This window comes from Lonchura striata, chromosome 1 (genome assembly GCF_046129695.1).
Source record: "Lonchura striata isolate bLonStr1 chromosome 1, bLonStr1.mat, whole genome shotgun sequence".
Taxonomy (NCBI): Eukaryota; Metazoa; Chordata; class Aves; order Passeriformes; family Estrildidae; genus Lonchura; species Lonchura striata.
In genome coordinates, this window is record NC_134603.1 from 136,962,889 (window position 1) to 136,979,595 (window position 16,707).

Genomic DNA, 16,707 nt, shown 5'->3' on the forward strand with positions numbered 1-16,707 from the left:
TTCCATACCCAAGATACTAATATCTCTTGTTCTAAGTTCTTGATAATAACTGCTATCACTGAATAGTCTTGATGGTTATACCTACATCCAAATGTATTTTGGTTTTCTTTTTCTGTTTTGTTTTAAACACAACTAGATAGAGCAATAGAGAGATTGTATAAGGGAGAAGTTTGTAGTCAGATGGAGGCAATTAATTTTTAGATCATACTTTCCATATAAATGAACATTTTCATTTAATTTCAAAACAGTTTTCATGACAGCAATATTTTAGAAAAATAAATGTCACCTTAATACTGTAGTATCTAAGAAGGCACCTCTGGGGGTATATTCCTTAAAATGTAAGAGGATTTGCTGGCCTAGAGTGTATAGTAATCTATAACTTCTTTCTTGCTATTCAACTTTAATGTAAATAGATTTCCAGATTGTCTTGGAAAACTTTCTGCTAACAAGTGAATTTTGTAATCCTGAACTAAAACAAGATTTGTTCCAGGCATATATATATATATGTATACTTATACATGTAACTCAGTTAATTTCAGTAATATTAATTTATTTCAATTCATTGGCAACTTTAATGTGTATGATATTGCTAAGATTGGCATGTGATGCCAAAAAAGGCTTAGTTGACTGGTAATTTTAAAGTACTGACATTTTTTATTACAGCACCCTGGTATTACATTGGCAAAGATACTTTATGTATTGAAATCCTACACAAATTACATGCAAAATGTAGTTCTTTCATATGTCAATATACTGCCTATGGCTGTAATTATACAATGTGCACACATCACATTAATAACATGGAGGAAATGGAGTGCCAGAGGATTCTCTTCTATTTGCCATAATTGCTGCCATTAGTAAAAAGGAAAAAAATGCATTTGCTTAGTCCATCAAAACAAGTTACACAATATTGAAAGAATAAGACTTATATAGCTGCATTACCCAATATGACGTAAAGTTCAGCAGGGGTCTTGCTAAAATTCTGCCTACATCTTCAACCATTCTACTGTAAAAATAAAATGTTAGTAGGGCTGCTGAAAATGCCCTTGTCATCTCAGAATGAGTTCTTAAAAGAGTTTTCCTATTCCTACACAATTTATTCACCAATCATTTGAAACCCAGTAAATTGCAGAGTGCAGTTATCCATGGCATTTGTGAATGGGCAACTTGCTTTTGTTCCCGCAGCAGGTGTGAAGGTGGGAGAAACCAGATAAGCTGCAGTTAGTCTTACTGTTTCTCTTAAACTTGAAACTAACTAAATAAACCCCTGTGACCAGAGAAGCCTTGCTCCATGTTCTATGTCTAATTATGCCATTTCCAAATTGTCTTCATTCCTTTTCACTGAGAGCAGAAGTTGCTACTGTATGAGCTTTCTAAATCATAAAAGGTTGTGGGTGGAAAAAAAAAAATTATATGCAGTTGTCTGGAATCATGAATCTGGTAATGAAATAGAGTTTTGAGAAGTTCACATTTTTATCACTCTTCTTTTTATCTTATTTCTTTTATTTTTTTTTCCTGGTAACACACCTATGCCTGTCAGCAATAAGTTGCTTTCTTGCAAGTACCCCAGCATGGTAATTGTTCAAACTAATTTAAAAATAGTGGGGTTTTTTTCCCTGAAAATTCTTGATCTTAGATCCTTGCTTTAGCATGCCAAAATATGTAAGTAAGTGTAAAATGGAATAATATTTTTTTATTGTTTATTTAATCAGAAGTTTCATCTTACCTTTGGTTTTGCTATAGAGAGTATGTTAAAATGTCTCTTGTTATGTTAGAATGTTAATGTACTTCACTCTGAGTTACCCCAGTTCTCTAGCTCTTATCAAGGTAAATGGATAGTCTCTGGCTTATGAGTATTTTTCATGGAGTTTTTTTCCATTTTATCTAAATTGTCCAAAAGGCATGCAGTAAAATCTGAGTCAAAATGTTCGTCTCATAACACATGAGTTACAATATTCATGATAGGTGCTTTGGGAGGTTTTAAGCTATTAAACTGTATAAAAGATTTTTTTTTCTCTGTATCAATAAATTTCTAATGGGCATCTAACTACAGAGCTCTGTAATTGTCATGGACCCATTTGATCAGTTGGCACAGCTTTGGGATGAGTGAGTAGTGGGGGAATAATGCTGCTGCACAAAGGTTTGAACAAAACACTTAGCAACTGATGCCAGCACTTACTTCAGTAGAAGTAATCCAAGTGCTGTGTAGACACAGTAGTTCTTTAAGGGCAGTGGCATGACTGAAAACACAGTGTCAAGGGTTAAAGCAGAGGGTGAGCCTTGAGTCACTGTCAGTGATTTTGTGAAGTTAATTTCCAAACCAGGAGAGGTTTGCAACACTTAGTCATAAAAAGGGAAGTGAATTCCCATTTGAGATCAGCCATTGTAGCCTGTACCAATTATGATCTGTTGTTTTTTAATGTACTGAATATTTTCTTTTTTTTACCATCACTCTGTAATATAAATATTAAAGTAAGTTGTAGACAGTATTATTATGCAAATCTCTCAGAAGCTCTCAATAGTTATGAGTCATCAAATGTGTTTTTAAATGTTAGCTTTTCTCAGTAAACTGAAACAACTCACCCTCTGTTTGTACACTTTAATTGGATGGAATGAATTCTTAGTTTCAACTTGTAATTATACACAAAATATCAAATTATATACAGATAAACCTATTCTATGTTTGTTTGGAGATTAAGCAATCCCCAGAATTAAATGCTGGAAGCTATTCCCCCATTATCTGAGGAATTATTTTTATTAGTGGAACAAATCTGGACATGGTTAGCTTTGTTTGACAGAGCAAATTATATGAAAGCCACAGGAAATGCATATTATCATGTGTTTCTGCTTTTCAGTTATTATAAAAATATTTATATGAAAAATTTCTGTAATTCTTGTTTTTATAAAGTGGTATATTTAGAAATGTTAGTTTGATAAATATCTTTCATAATCTATGAAGTAAAATGAAAGAATATTTAAAAGTAGGACTGATTTTTAAAATACTCAGCCTTCCTCACACATGAATCTGTACATGTAATTGTATTTTGTGTTTTTGAGAACACTTGTTTACATTTTGCATTTCCCTCAAGCTGGTGTTGTCAATTAAATTCTTTTATAGTCAGCATCAGTTGTCAGTTCTCAGTCTTACTAAAACAAGGCTGTTCCCTTTGAGCTTACCACCCTGTAGGAGACATTATAGACATTTTAGACATTTTTGTTAATCTAGCTTTAAAGAGAATTATGATGTTTATATTACTACAGGCTTACTGCTTCACAGGATTTGTTGAGCCAGCTGAGATGATAGTCCTCCATAGCAGCACGGAAGGTTTGGAAGGTGGGAGAATGATATGACCGGTGTGCTGGTCTTTGTAGAAATCTGTCAGTTGTGATAGTTTTCACTAATTTCCAGTGCAGTAATATTGTAACAGTGTGGTGATGTAAATACCTACTTCGTAGCAGTGTCCCTCTGGAAAATCTGAGTGGGTGCACAACAATTTTTTTCACCACAGGCAGAGCTATCCCAGCTTTTTCAGTTAGAGCAAATGTGACACAGTATAGTGGGGATGAAAGAGGCTGTTTTCTATGGACAGTGTTTTGCAAAGGAAAAGTATCATTTTTCTATGGATGTGCTTGCAAAGATTTCTATTTATCTTGTGTTCTCGTATTTTCAAAAGGTAGTAATATTTTAATGAAAAAAACTAAATTAAAGTTTGTTTTAGCATTGATCAAATTATTTAGTAACACAGAGAACAGTTATGAGTGCTTGCATATATTATCCATCATAATGAAATACATTCTTGAGTAGATTTTATACATATTGTATTTCTAAAATAGACTGTTTACATAAAAAGATAACTACTAGAAAATGTGAAATGAATTCAATAATGTAATGCTTAGAACTTGCAAGCACAAGAAGAACATGTACTAATTCCTATCCACCTCCATTGTCACCTTAAGGGCAGCTCTCTCCATAGCAACTGAAAACTTTTCAAGGCAGCAATAAACTAATCCTCTCCAGCTTCCAGAGCACCATCAAGGAATTTTAAAAACATTGGACTTCCAGCAGCTAAATACTTCTGAGGATTCAGAAGGCCACAAAGCTAGATACTCAAGCATTCTTTTTTCCTTCAGAAGGTAAGAAAATAACATTTAGAAATAAATGCTCTTAATATCCTCGTAACAGTGATACATATTCCTAACAGTAAAATATGTCTAAACACCAAAAGATTTCCTAATATCTAAAAACATACTAACTTTTTTCTGACTAAAAGCCCATTTGAATTCAGCAGTTCTTTTTCAATTTTAATACTTTGTTAGCAGAGTTTCCCTTAAAATAGGACCAATCATATTACAGTTCAAAGAAGATGAACATATATATGGCCATTTAACGTGTTTTACTATCTGAATATGTATGTCACTGCCAGCATCTGCCCATCAATAAAATCAAAATTTCTGTGGAAAAAAGAAGTGAAACTATTTTATCTTTCTTATGCTTTGATATTGAAATAGATTACTGTTAAAGCAGAATGAGTGGTTTACTAGGAAGGATTGTGAATAAGAGAGATGTATAGTACAAAATGTCTTTTGCACCTAGAGTTAACATGTAAAGCTTGTTTATCTCATTTATTCACTGAGTTATTTGAGTGAAATTATAACCTCAGCTTTGTAATTCTTCTGTCTGAGTAGTGAACACTAATTTTTAAGTACATCCTGTTCCTTCTCTTTTTGTGCAGTATAGCTGGAGTTTAGTGATGTTGGTACAGTGTTTTGACAATATAACCTGCTTTATATTATTGCTATGTAATGTAATTACTGCACATTCATATTGGTATTAGACTAGCAATATTTATTTACAGCTATTTTTGTTACTAAAAACCTGTTTTCATGATGAAATGAAAGTGAAAGCCATGGTATTTTCCTATTCTTACTGAAAAGAATTAGTAGTGAATGCAATAACTTAACACTGAAATGAAAGCCATAGACTTTTATTTTTAAGAAAAGGGAAGGGCACTTTGAGACAACCTCTTATTGGTAATTCTAGAGAAGTTTTGAGGCCATAGTTGTCTTAGTTTCCTGCTGTTCTGTGCTGTAAAGCCCTTACAGGCTCCCTGTTGTTCAAAAACAGCTTGTCACTGCAAATCAGCTTAGCCGACCAATTAATAAATCCTTTCTAACATATTGCATTTGCACTAATTAAAGGGTTGGGTTTTTTCCCCTTTACCATTCAGATTCTTCAGGTTTCCAGTTTAAGCTGTGCAGCACAAACAACAATCCAAAATTCAGTGCAGATCACGCACTGCAGGAAGAGGAGATGTGTTTTCTGACCAAGCATCCAGCTCTTGGGGTGGTATGTTCTGCTTTCATATTCAGCGTGCTCATTGCTGAAGGACAGCCTGGGGAAGAGCATGGGCAGGATGGCAGCAATCCTCCCAGCAGAGGCTCTCTGGTGGAAGTTTTACGCATTCTCTCAGCTGAAAACACTGAGCTCCACATGAACCACTCACGAGAACTGGTCAAAATGTTACTGGAGAGAGCTGAGTGCCCACAGCGGATTTATGGCATGCAAGAGGATTGTAATCTGGTTAGTGATTCAATTAATGAGGGATATCTTTACAGGATCATCAGTGAGTTCTAACATTTGTTTGAGTGATACTGTCCTGAATATGACACCTAAACATGTAAAACACTTGTTGTAGAAAAAAAAACTGTCCCTGCTTTGTTTCATTTTAAATTATTATTATTTATATTTGAGCTCATGAAGAGATATTCCAAACATGACAGACATTCCTTTTAAAGTTCCCAAGTGTTTGTTTTCCAGCAAAAATTTTTCTACTAAAACCTGGTCTAAGATTAAAAGCATGAGTCTTGAATTTGGGGCACAGGATTTCCACTGTGGAAAGACATAGGTAAACACTGGGGATCAGTTCTGCCACTTTTTTTGTTGTTGTTCTGAATTTTACTTCATAAAAATAAAACCCAGACAGGATTGTGTCAGATTTATGTGCCACTTCACTGAAATATTCAAGATTAAGGGGAGGGTTTTGTAAGCAGTTCAGGTCAAGGAAAATGAAAGGCAGAGCAATGAATCTCCAAATCCAAATTGAAACTGGAAGTAGTCCAGGGTACAGTTGCACAGAGGTATTGGTTGTCTACTTGAGAATATTTTCAGAACTCAGTCCTGGTTCATTAAAGAAAGGACAGGGACAGTGTTACTGAGCAACCTAGCTAAAAGGGACGACAAAGGGCTTGGTCAGCCTTGGCTTTCATTACTCTGGCTCTGGCACTGTTCAGTGACCTACATACAGCAGTGTCACTTTATACCACACTTACAAAGATGGTCTGAAAGGTGAATGTTTTTACAAGGTGCTGTTTTCAGCAATCTGCTAAGCCAATGAAGTGGGAATCTTTTTATTCTGTGCAGTAGACAGCTGCTCACTTTATTGACCCTTTCTAAAAATGCTCCCATTTTTCATACTAACCCAAACGAGAAATTTCATACATAGATATTGTAGGTGCCTGTCATTACCTAACTGGATAATTTTATATGAAGGAGGTTAGTCACACATGGGAAATGAATTTGCATCAGATACAGGCCCAGATTGAAAATTAACAACATATTTAACATGGCTAAATAGACCTCCTAAACTTCATAAAACAGGGGAGTAAGTTTTTGTTTGCCCTTTTTGTACTTATTCTCTAGTGGCATGTTTTTTTTCTTGTATTTGTGATGTATTTCTGGAGAGCTTGCTGGTGTCCTTGGATGGACAAAATCTAAGGGAAACTCAGCTGGGACTTACTTTGGTCAGTACTGCTACTCTGTTCAGGTGTCTTGGAAATTTTCTATAGTATGACTTTGAGGACTTTCACCATTTTCAGTACTCAGTGTGATCTGAGTCCGAAACACTGCATACACCCTGTACTGCCAGTGTTTCTGTGCCAGCACCACAGGCCTGTGGTTTTCTGTAGGAAATCCTTGAGAGAGACATGGCATTTTCAGTCACATGGAGCCCACGTGGTACTGTGCTGCAGATTTGGTAAACCAAGATAGCAAAAACTGTGCAAGAAGTACTATCCTTCAAGTACATCAAAATTTGAAACAGAATGCCCCACCTTATATTGGCATTTTCTTCCTCATACTTGTTGGGAATCAGTAATAGATTTCAGATTAAATTTGCCTTCTAAATCCAGGATTCTGTTTATACCACATTATTTTGTTTTCAGACTTTTTTTTTGTTTGTTTGTTTGTTTGTTTTTATGATATCTCTAATGGCCATTTAAAAGCAGTGAAGTTTAACACTTTCTTTAGACCCTCCTCTGGTTTGTTTTTATATAGTAGCCCAAAGACTCTTTGGGCAGGAGCTGGCAGCTGTTGAATGGCATCTCACATTTAATCTCCTAAGCAAACAGAAGCTATATATTTCTTGAATTGGTAAGATTTTTTATTTTTTTTTTTAACTTCTGGTCACTTAAAGAAAAGAAACTTAGACTTCCAAGCCAAAGTTCTGGGCTTCTTTTTTGTTTAGAATTTCTAAATCAAGGACAGATGGTTATTCCTGTAAAAATATTAGTAGCAGCAAAAACCAAACCAAACCAAAACAACAAAAAGAAACCAAACAAAAAACCCCAACCTAATGACAAACCACTTTATATTCTCTTAATATCTCTTCAAGGGTCACTCACCATGGGCTACCCATATACTAGGGAATAATTGCATCTTTTACAATTCATCTGCTTCCTTCTGGTCAGCAATTTTCTTTTCAGTCATCTTCCTTGCAAGAGCAAACAATGGACTCACTGATTGCAATATATCTTCAGTATATTTTAAAATCTTACAGAAATCTTTAAAAATCTTCCACTTCATGCCATATGTTTATTGTATTACTACTGAGTGTTCATAAAGGCTGGTTGACTGACTTGAGGTCTTTGGGACAGAGGAGAGAATAGACTCCTAGTCAAAAGAATAATTCTCAGAGACTGCATCAGGAAAAGTTAAAGACCTTGATAAGCAATGAAAGCAGGACAGGACACAGTGAATCATATGTAATCTGGCTTATTTATGTATATAAATAGTTAATTTGTCAATTTATATCTACAGTTTTACACATATTAAAAAATCTGTGCTTAGATGTGGAGCCTGCACAAGGTGAATATGTCATTTCAGTCCCTCTTGAAATGTATTTGAAGGACTAAATGGGGTTGAGATCTTGTGCTGGCTCTCCGCACTGGATCTCATTGTTGCAGTCAACAGAATTAATTGAAAAACATAAAAATATCTGTGTGATTACAGGCACAATTATGTCTCTCAGCAGTGCATTGAATATGGTATAACTTCTGTTTACATAGCTTCAATTAACTACAGTTCAGCAACTGCTTGTATCTTATAATGAAAACATATATAGAATGCACAGATGAAAATATGAATAGGCCTAGCCCTTGTCTAATATATTTGTAACCAGAAATATAATCTGCTGAAGCCAGTGGAAGGGTTTCACTCTCTACAATGATTGATCAGAATTATTGCTAATTGCTAGTCTCAAACTACTAAATCATAGAATTATGGAACAGAATCATAGAATGGTTTGAGTTTAAAGGGGCCTTAAAAATCATGTTGTTCCATTTCTCCTACCATGAGCAGGGGCACCTCCCAATAATCCAGGTTGCTAAAAGTTCCATCTCTAGGACACTCAACTTTCCTTAAAAATAAAAGGGGCTCTGGAAATAATCCTGTGGTGTAATCTTGCAGCCATAGAACCCTGAAGAATTACCTTTACCCTCCTCCTGCCTTTCCATCAGCCTGAATCTGTGTAGTTTTGGGTTGGATCCCTTAAATAAAGAACTTGTATTCTCCTATTGTCCTTCCTATCTGTATTTGCAAATGCCTGGCAGGGTGTTACTTGAGTTGAATTTCCATTTATTTTTATTTCTTCACAGTGCCTTGAACCAGATGCTTTGTTACAGATAGCTGGAGGAGATTTAGAAGACAATCTCAGTGAAGAAGTATTTGAGAGAATTTCTCTTATTCTCCTCTACTACATTCTTCACCACAAAGATATGTGTTCTTCAGAATTCAGCTTGATTGATAAGGATTATAAATTTTACCTACAAAGTATGCTTAGTTTAAGACATGATGAAGACTGTTACTATTTTTCACGGAATGAAACTGAAGATATTTTAGCTGCAGTAAGGCAACATTTTAAAACTTCTGAAAACCAGGTAACGAAAACTTGTGTGTGTGTGTGTGTGTGTGTGTGTGTGTGTGTGTGTGTGTAAAAAATCATTTCATCTTTAGTACAGGTATAATGCCTTTATGCTAGTACAGAGACTATGCTAGTACTACAGTCCTCCAGAAGACTGGTAGGTGAAAGTGTCTGAGCACAGGTTGAAAACCGAGATTGTGTTGTACGTGCTGTTTAAAGCTTTTCTTGGAGTTTAATGCTTTTCTTTGTTTCTGGCATGTACCACTTCCACAGGGTCTGCTAATGCAAGGTCTTGAACTTGGCTCTCTAGCATAGATACACTACCAGTGATCTATGAGATCTATTTGAGATAGATCTATCTATAAGGATCTATTAGAGATCCTTATCTCAAATAGGATATATAAAATAATAGAATAATATTATAGAGTTCAAAGTTGAAGTATTTTAATGGTATAAAGCAGAACAGATCCATTACTGGCTGGTATAGGATAAATAATTTTCCTATTATTTTGCTGTGATGAAATCCTTACCAGGATCTACACTTCCATGTCTATCCAAAGCTGGATAGAATGAGGAATCTGTCCAAAGATATGATGGTCTCCTTCAGTAGGAACACATAAATTTGTGACTAATTATCTACCAAGCATGGATATGCCTTGTAGGAAGATTGTTAAAGATAACCTTAAATTTAAAGTTGAAAAAAAAAGGCTATTGAGTATTTTCAGCTAACATCATAATTTCTAAGTTAGGAAACATGCTGTGTGTTTTCTCACTGCTGTTTAGAATTCTTTATTTCAAATAGGATCTAATAATATACTGGAATTCAAAGTAAAAGAAAAACTTTCTTGTAATGGGCAATAAAACAGGTTTTTGCCAGATTAGGTAACTCCTGAAGTACAGGTTGACCTTCTGTTTGTAGCTCCTTAGGTCTGTTCCATGTATTGAGTTAAATTCGGTTCATACACAGCTTGAATTTGTCCTTTTCAATTAATTAGATTTTAATTTACACATACTGTAGTAGGGTTTTCTGCACAAACAGAAGATGGGTAAGAAACCTGGCTGTGTCCAGAATGTTGAGGGCTTCCAGTTCCTCTCTCTGTCTTCTTTGTGTGGTCATTTCCCACCATAAATTATTCATTGATCAGTACTTTTTGTTCTGAGTCTTGGTGAACGTGCTGATTTCCAAGGACTCCAATGGTATCTGAGCAACTGTGAAGAGGCATTGGAAGGTTTTTGGAATGTCAAGATATAATAACAACCCATAAAATGCTTTACTGAGGGTTCTGTTTGTTTATGTTGGCAGTATAATCAGTTGTCAAGCCTGTCTACTAACTGAGACTTCACCATTCACTGACTTGAGGGAAAAGAGGTTTCTTTTATGAAAGATACACAAAACATAATAGCATAATACTTGGAATCACAGCACTTGAGTTGTGGAAAAGGGCCAATGGTGCACGGTAGTCATAGAAGGAAAGCATTTTTATTGGTTCTTATGTCTTTTGGTTTCACATAAAATATCCTCTTATTTAGTCATAGCACCTAATACCTTGTTTGAAATGAGAGATTAAGTTTTGGGTTGTGAAAGTTTTAATGTATAGTGAATGTGCAGGAAAAGAAATGGCAGACTCCTCTCTGAAGTGTTTATGGCCTACATAAGGGGAGATGAGTATGTATTAAATAAATGACTACTGTAATGCCTCATCTAGCCAACCTTTTAATTTTGTTAGAAAAAAAAATTAAATTAAGTAATTTTTAACCTTTCTTGTTGTTGTTTCATTCAAACCCAACTATTTGCAGTGAAAATAAATAAGAAATGGAAAAAGGGAAGAAACTGTGAAAAGGGGGATAAATTTCCAGGAAACTGAGTGAGTTTGCAGACCTCCACATACATGGCTGTGTACCACTGACTGCTGTTTTTATTTGGTCACCCAGCAGGAAAGTCACCCTTTATCAGAAAAAAAATATCTTTCCATATTGTCCCCAGATAAGTACTCCATAAAAAGCTATTGATTCCATTGAACATGTAAAAACATTTAAAGAATTGAGTCTGAAGTTTGAGGTGAAGAGTTGTAGTCTGTATTATTTGAGCCAATTTCTCATGCCTTAATAAAAATTCCTCCCCTTTCTTCCACTTTCTGGAAGTAGATGTAGATGTAATTGAGAAGGACACTTGGAACAATAGAAATAGCAGGAAAATAACACTAAGCAAAAATAACCTGAATGAAGGACTGTACTTTTTCCCCATTAGACACTGAGTAAATGCTCAAGATTTTTAATTCAATGCCTGTTCTCCTGAAAATGTCCTTTGATTAGCTGTCCTGCTGGCAATTACAGCTTACATCTTAGCATTTTTTCTACTCTGGCTGTCTGTGAAATTGTTCTCCCCAGTTTCTCCTCCTGGCACTTTGATTATTTAAATGAAGGTGAGCAGGACTGTCTTCATGCTGTTTTCTCCTGATTTCAGTGTGTTGATGTGAGCACTCTGGAGAAAAATGCTGATATAATGGACAGAGATGGTGCTGATGAAAACACTCTTCCACGCCTGGCTGCTTTAATCCTTACTCTGGCTCTCCAAGGAGTCTGTATGGGGAAAGCAACTTTACCTTCCCCAGAATTCTTTATAAAATATATTTTCAGTTCTCTAAATACTACCACTGAGCTCCAAGTGACAGGTAAGCTGGAGTATGCAAAGTTAATTTTATTCAATAAAATTTATTGTTGGACTTATCAGAAATGCTACTTAACCATAAATAAATAGAAGTATAAGGAGAGCTCAAAGTGGTCCAAAAATAACAAAACAAAAAATCTGAAACAAAACAAAGCAAATGTTGATCTCTCAGCATCAGCAATTAATTTGTATAAAAGGTTGTGCCTGCTTAGCAGTTTGAGAAGCTACACCATCAATTCAGGGGGCTGGCATGGATTTAGATGTAGAAGTTGTTATAAGACATCAACTTTTCCTTTTTTGTGGCAACTGCTAACAGCAACGATTTACAAGCTTTTCAAAGCACTTTTAAAAAGTTACATTAAGTATGGGTTCAAAAGGATGAAAAGTTGAATTGAACATGGGTAAAAACATTTTAAACATTCATAGGTTACACAGAGGTACATTTAATCACAGAAATAAATACTAAAAATATAATAATTCTTAGCCCTAAACTGGGGCTTATAGATTGTATTTACATAAACTGATTTGGTAGCAAAGCCCTTCCTTTAAAATTGCCCAGCCAGATCTTGTAAAATAATTCTCAAAAGAATGAATGGAGCCATCTCAGCACAGTGCTACTAAATAACTATATATTGTGAAAGCTGGGCCCCAGTGAAGGCAACAGAAGGACTGTATGGTTGGTAGCATTAGGATGTCATTCAGAAAAAAAAAAAAATATTCTTAACCAGTTTGTTGCAGAATAAGCCTATTTTAAGTCTAAGCTCATTATACTGTTCCTTTAAATTTATTTAAATTCTTAATAGTAACTTCAGGAAAGAGTAAGAATCTGGAAGCATAGAAAAAAGAAAATTAGATTTTACTACATTTATAAAACAAATATATCTGCAAATATAGCTCCATTCAGATCTGTTTGTTTAAGTAGCCCCCCAAAAATAGTGAAACATCTTATCAGAAACCTTCCTGTGAGATTTAAGATTATACCATTTGCATTTTTCAAGTAACAAGATTAAAAAAATATAGGATTATCATATGGAAGCATTCCCATTAATCTAATTTTTTTAAGAATTATTTTGTGGACCACTTTTTAATAGACAAATTAAGGTTTATAGGAATTATCGCTATGGCTTCGTGTGAAAGTGCAGGGGTGAAGGAAGGTGATAAGGAACATAGGATAGGGCCTGCCCGTCAAATAACCAGGCATCCCATCAGCAGAAGCACCCATTACACCCCAGCTATGACATCAGGTACATCTGTGCATGACCTCAGATTTGGATTAGGGATCCTGGTTCCTGTTTCAGTACTGTGAGCAGGCATACTTCCCAGTTAACCACAGGAGAAAAAATTTCACTGGCCTTTGCTGCACTTCTGAAGTGCAAGGAGAGCACAGCATCCTGAAGATTGATTTCAGAACACCCTATAGAGGATCTGTTTCCTCATCCAAATACCTGGCTGTGGCAGCTTACACAGGAAAATTTTAAGAACAGTGAAGTTAGTTAGCAATTGCTAGATAACTTTGTCAGACATGCTGATAAAATGAAAGATTAATTGCCTTCCAGTTACATCTGCGTGCGATATGTAAAGAAGGAAAGGCTGAAGGTCTGGGTTAACAACTCTGGAAGTTCCAGAGTTGTTAAGCAGAAATTGCCTCCAGTACCAAACTGAAAAAAGAGTATTAAAATGAGGAACTGAATCAATGTTGTAACGAACAAAAAGAAAAAAATCCTGTCTTTTAAATGTTTTGTCTTTTAAGTGTGCATTTTCCTATGGTAACATATCTGTTCTCTAATTAATTACTAGAACTAGAACAACTCCTAAATGTGCTTAGAGCCAAAAAGACATGCACTCTAAATGGACAATTTCACAGTCACAAAAGAAGACGTTACAGTATGGCAATCAGAAATATTGGAAGAAGAAATACTCCAGTCCAAGGAAACCATACAAAAGGAGACTATCTGAAAGGCTATTCTGAAGACCGTGAAAGGAACACAGACTGGGACCAGGTTAATTTATTTTTATGTTATTATAGTGTTGGTGACAGAATTTCACTGACAGAAGTTTAAATTGATTTGCAAAGCATGTAATATGTCTGAGGTAAAATGTATTAGTTTTAAAAAGGCATGTAGATACAGATGATAATATATATTTATATAGCAATATTTGTTTAAATTTTAATCAGGGAAGGAACTTTATGGATGTTGAATGTGCAATTAAAGTCACTGGGAGGGGCTTACAATGGTTAGTGTTACACAGAATCAGGTGCTTCTTCAAGACACAGAGGACTGGATTAACACTGAAGTTAATTTGATGGTTTTGGTGTTTTCTTACATTTATTAAAGATTTCTTGTGGTTTTAAGCCACAGAGTTTCTAGGATGCTTTAAGTGACCTGGTAGAAAGAAGGGTTGTTTTGCACTAAAGGAAACAAGTAAATTAGTTTCAATGTAAGTTGCTTTTAAAAGGCTTCTACAAATTGAGGATTGGACATTTTCAAACTCTTTTCATAGCCATCTATGGAATCCAGAAGCCTTCTTTAGAAAGTATAAAGGCTGTATAACAGAGCCTTAGATACTCCAAAGTAATCTCTCTGAGAACTTTGAAGGACACTGGCTTATTGCAGGTGATTTTATCCTTTTTCTAAGAATTTGAAAAGAAATAAATTTTGTTTATGGCAATGATCAAGATGATAACTGACTTCCATCCTTTAGACTGGGTATCATTCCTTAGACAAAAAAGGAGACTTCAAAGGATAAAATTGATACATATTCTGATGTATAGATTTGAAATATATTCTTCAAAGAACACTTTTCTGTTGTTTTCAGCCCCTTACCATTTATATTAACTCAGTGGCAATGTTTCTTCTCCATTTAGGAGAACTGAGTGATGTGCAATTGACTTTTTCTGTGTGGTCATTTTATGATAGGGAGCTGAGACAAATTTAATCTGGTTAAATGCCATTCTGATAGATATTTATCTGTGCAATTATATTGCATTTGAAATGCATACTCTATCAATACATTTATTTCTTTGCAGCTGACCACAGAAAAGGATCATGCTTATCAGCATGATGAGGCTTTTAATGAGGTCTCAAAATAATCTTAAAATAAGGTCATTTTAAATGTGTTTCATATGAATTTTAAATTACAAAGGACAGAAATCAGTAGAGATTCTATCTGTAAAAGAAGTAAAATTCTCCAGCAATTGAAGTATTTGTAAAGCTCAGTTTTTTCATTTCTTGAACTCCTAAGACTGTCTGTAACTCAAAGGATAAGCGTGCAAGGGCATTATCTGAGTCTTAGGAGTTAACTGAGAGCCAAATATTCTGTATACATAAAAATAATTGCAAAGAAACATCTGGACAGAAGATAACTTCTCTTCTGTATTAATTTCTAGTTTCTAAGGTTTTTTTTTATTTCTGTTCTTTTTAGCTATGCCTATTTTCTTTTACATATTCCATTAGAACACTTCATGTTTCACTTCAGTCTCAGATGCAGACCAATTTAAATTAAAGCGATTTTTTGGTTTTTAAATATTGAATCACAGTTCATCAGATGAGATTAAGAAATGAAGATTATTAACATATTAGATATTAGACATTAGATAACATATTAGATCTGGAATTCTTCTGTTTAAAAGTGTTTACAGAAATTTCCACTAGAATTTTTTATGTATTAACTGCTCATGTTTTTACTAGAAGTTTCATCCTGGAGAGGAAAACACAATTCTTCATGAAAATTTTTGAAATATAAATGCTTCTGTGAAAAATTGCTTCTTTTGACAGAGATGTTCCAAACAAGAACAAAAAAAGTTGTTGGAATTCTGAAATGCCTCTAATAATACAATTATTAAGCAATCTTTAGACCAGTTTTAGGCTGTGTAATATCTAGTTTGCTGACATGCTCTCATTTAATGAATTAAAAAAGCTGACTTATTTCTATATCTTACTGAAGATCCAGTACAAGGATGAATCTCAGTATTGCTTTGATTTAGGCAGTATCTTAATAGCATTATTACTGCAAATGTCGTTTCACAAGAATAGCTAAGAATATGGTTTGTATTAGCATTAAAACATTTTTCTTAGCACAAATAACAATAAAATATTGAGAGATATTGTTTTGTAAAAGCTGAATGACATTAAGTGGCTTCAATAGAAATTGAGTTGATTTGTCCCAAAGATTCTAATCTTTTTGAAATATATAGTAGTATCAAGTTTACACAGAAAAAATGTGGAGAAATTGAAGTAATTAAACTAATTTAAGCAATAAAGAGTACAGATATATAGCAGGTTTCTTCTTGGACTGGAGCATCCTGTGTTCTTCTAAGATTCTGTATTTAACCGCAAAATTAAATGCAGGTATAATGCAACATGTTTAGTAACTGAATATACTTTTCTACAAAGGTTTGTTTCTCTGCCAATGAACTTGTGAAGATATTTTTGAAAAACAGTTCTTCCTCCATTTCTAAGGACCACTTCAAGCAAATCAGTCCAGCTATCATTCAACAACTTTTAAGTTGTTCATGTCAGCTTCCTGACTTCAAACAGACAAAGCTTCCACCAACAACTGTGGAAAGTAAGTTATATTCTTATTATTATATTATTATTTAAATTCAGATAAAGAGGTGCAAAGACTTCTGGAGTCTTTTCATTCATTAATAATCAAAAAAAAGGGATTTATGCCATTTGTAATTAAACATTCTATCATTTCATAGCATACATGCCTGATAGTATTATATTGAGAAGTGAGAGGATTCAATGGTTTAGATTTTATAGTATTTGGAATTCTATTTCCAGATGTTTTTTTCTTAATTTGTTAGAGGACTGCTTGATATCGCCAGCAGGTAGGGAA

The 16,707-nt window shown here is 34.5% G+C and overlaps 1 protein-coding gene across 2 annotated transcripts in view; it reads left to right on the plus strand.

Moving 5' to 3' along the window:
* Positions 1-16,707, plus strand: part of SLC39A12 (solute carrier family 39 member 12) — a 48,738-nt gene that overhangs the window by 13,397 nt on the left and 18,634 nt on the right. For both annotated transcript variants that reach the window (XM_021540982.3, XM_077788350.1), the window contains exons 5-11: positions 3,262-3,334; positions 3,963-4,134; positions 5,229-5,581; positions 8,932-9,213; positions 11,662-11,869; positions 13,663-13,865; positions 16,260-16,431. In XM_021540982.3, the coding sequence (XP_021396657.2) occupies positions 5,312-5,581; positions 8,932-9,213; positions 11,662-11,869; positions 13,663-13,865; positions 16,260-16,431 (1,135 nt within the window). In that variant the 5' untranslated portion in view covers positions 3,262-3,334; positions 3,963-4,134; positions 5,229-5,311. The remainder of the gene's footprint in view (positions 1-3,261; positions 3,335-3,962; positions 4,135-5,228; positions 5,582-8,931; positions 9,214-11,661; positions 11,870-13,662; positions 13,866-16,259; positions 16,432-16,707) is intronic.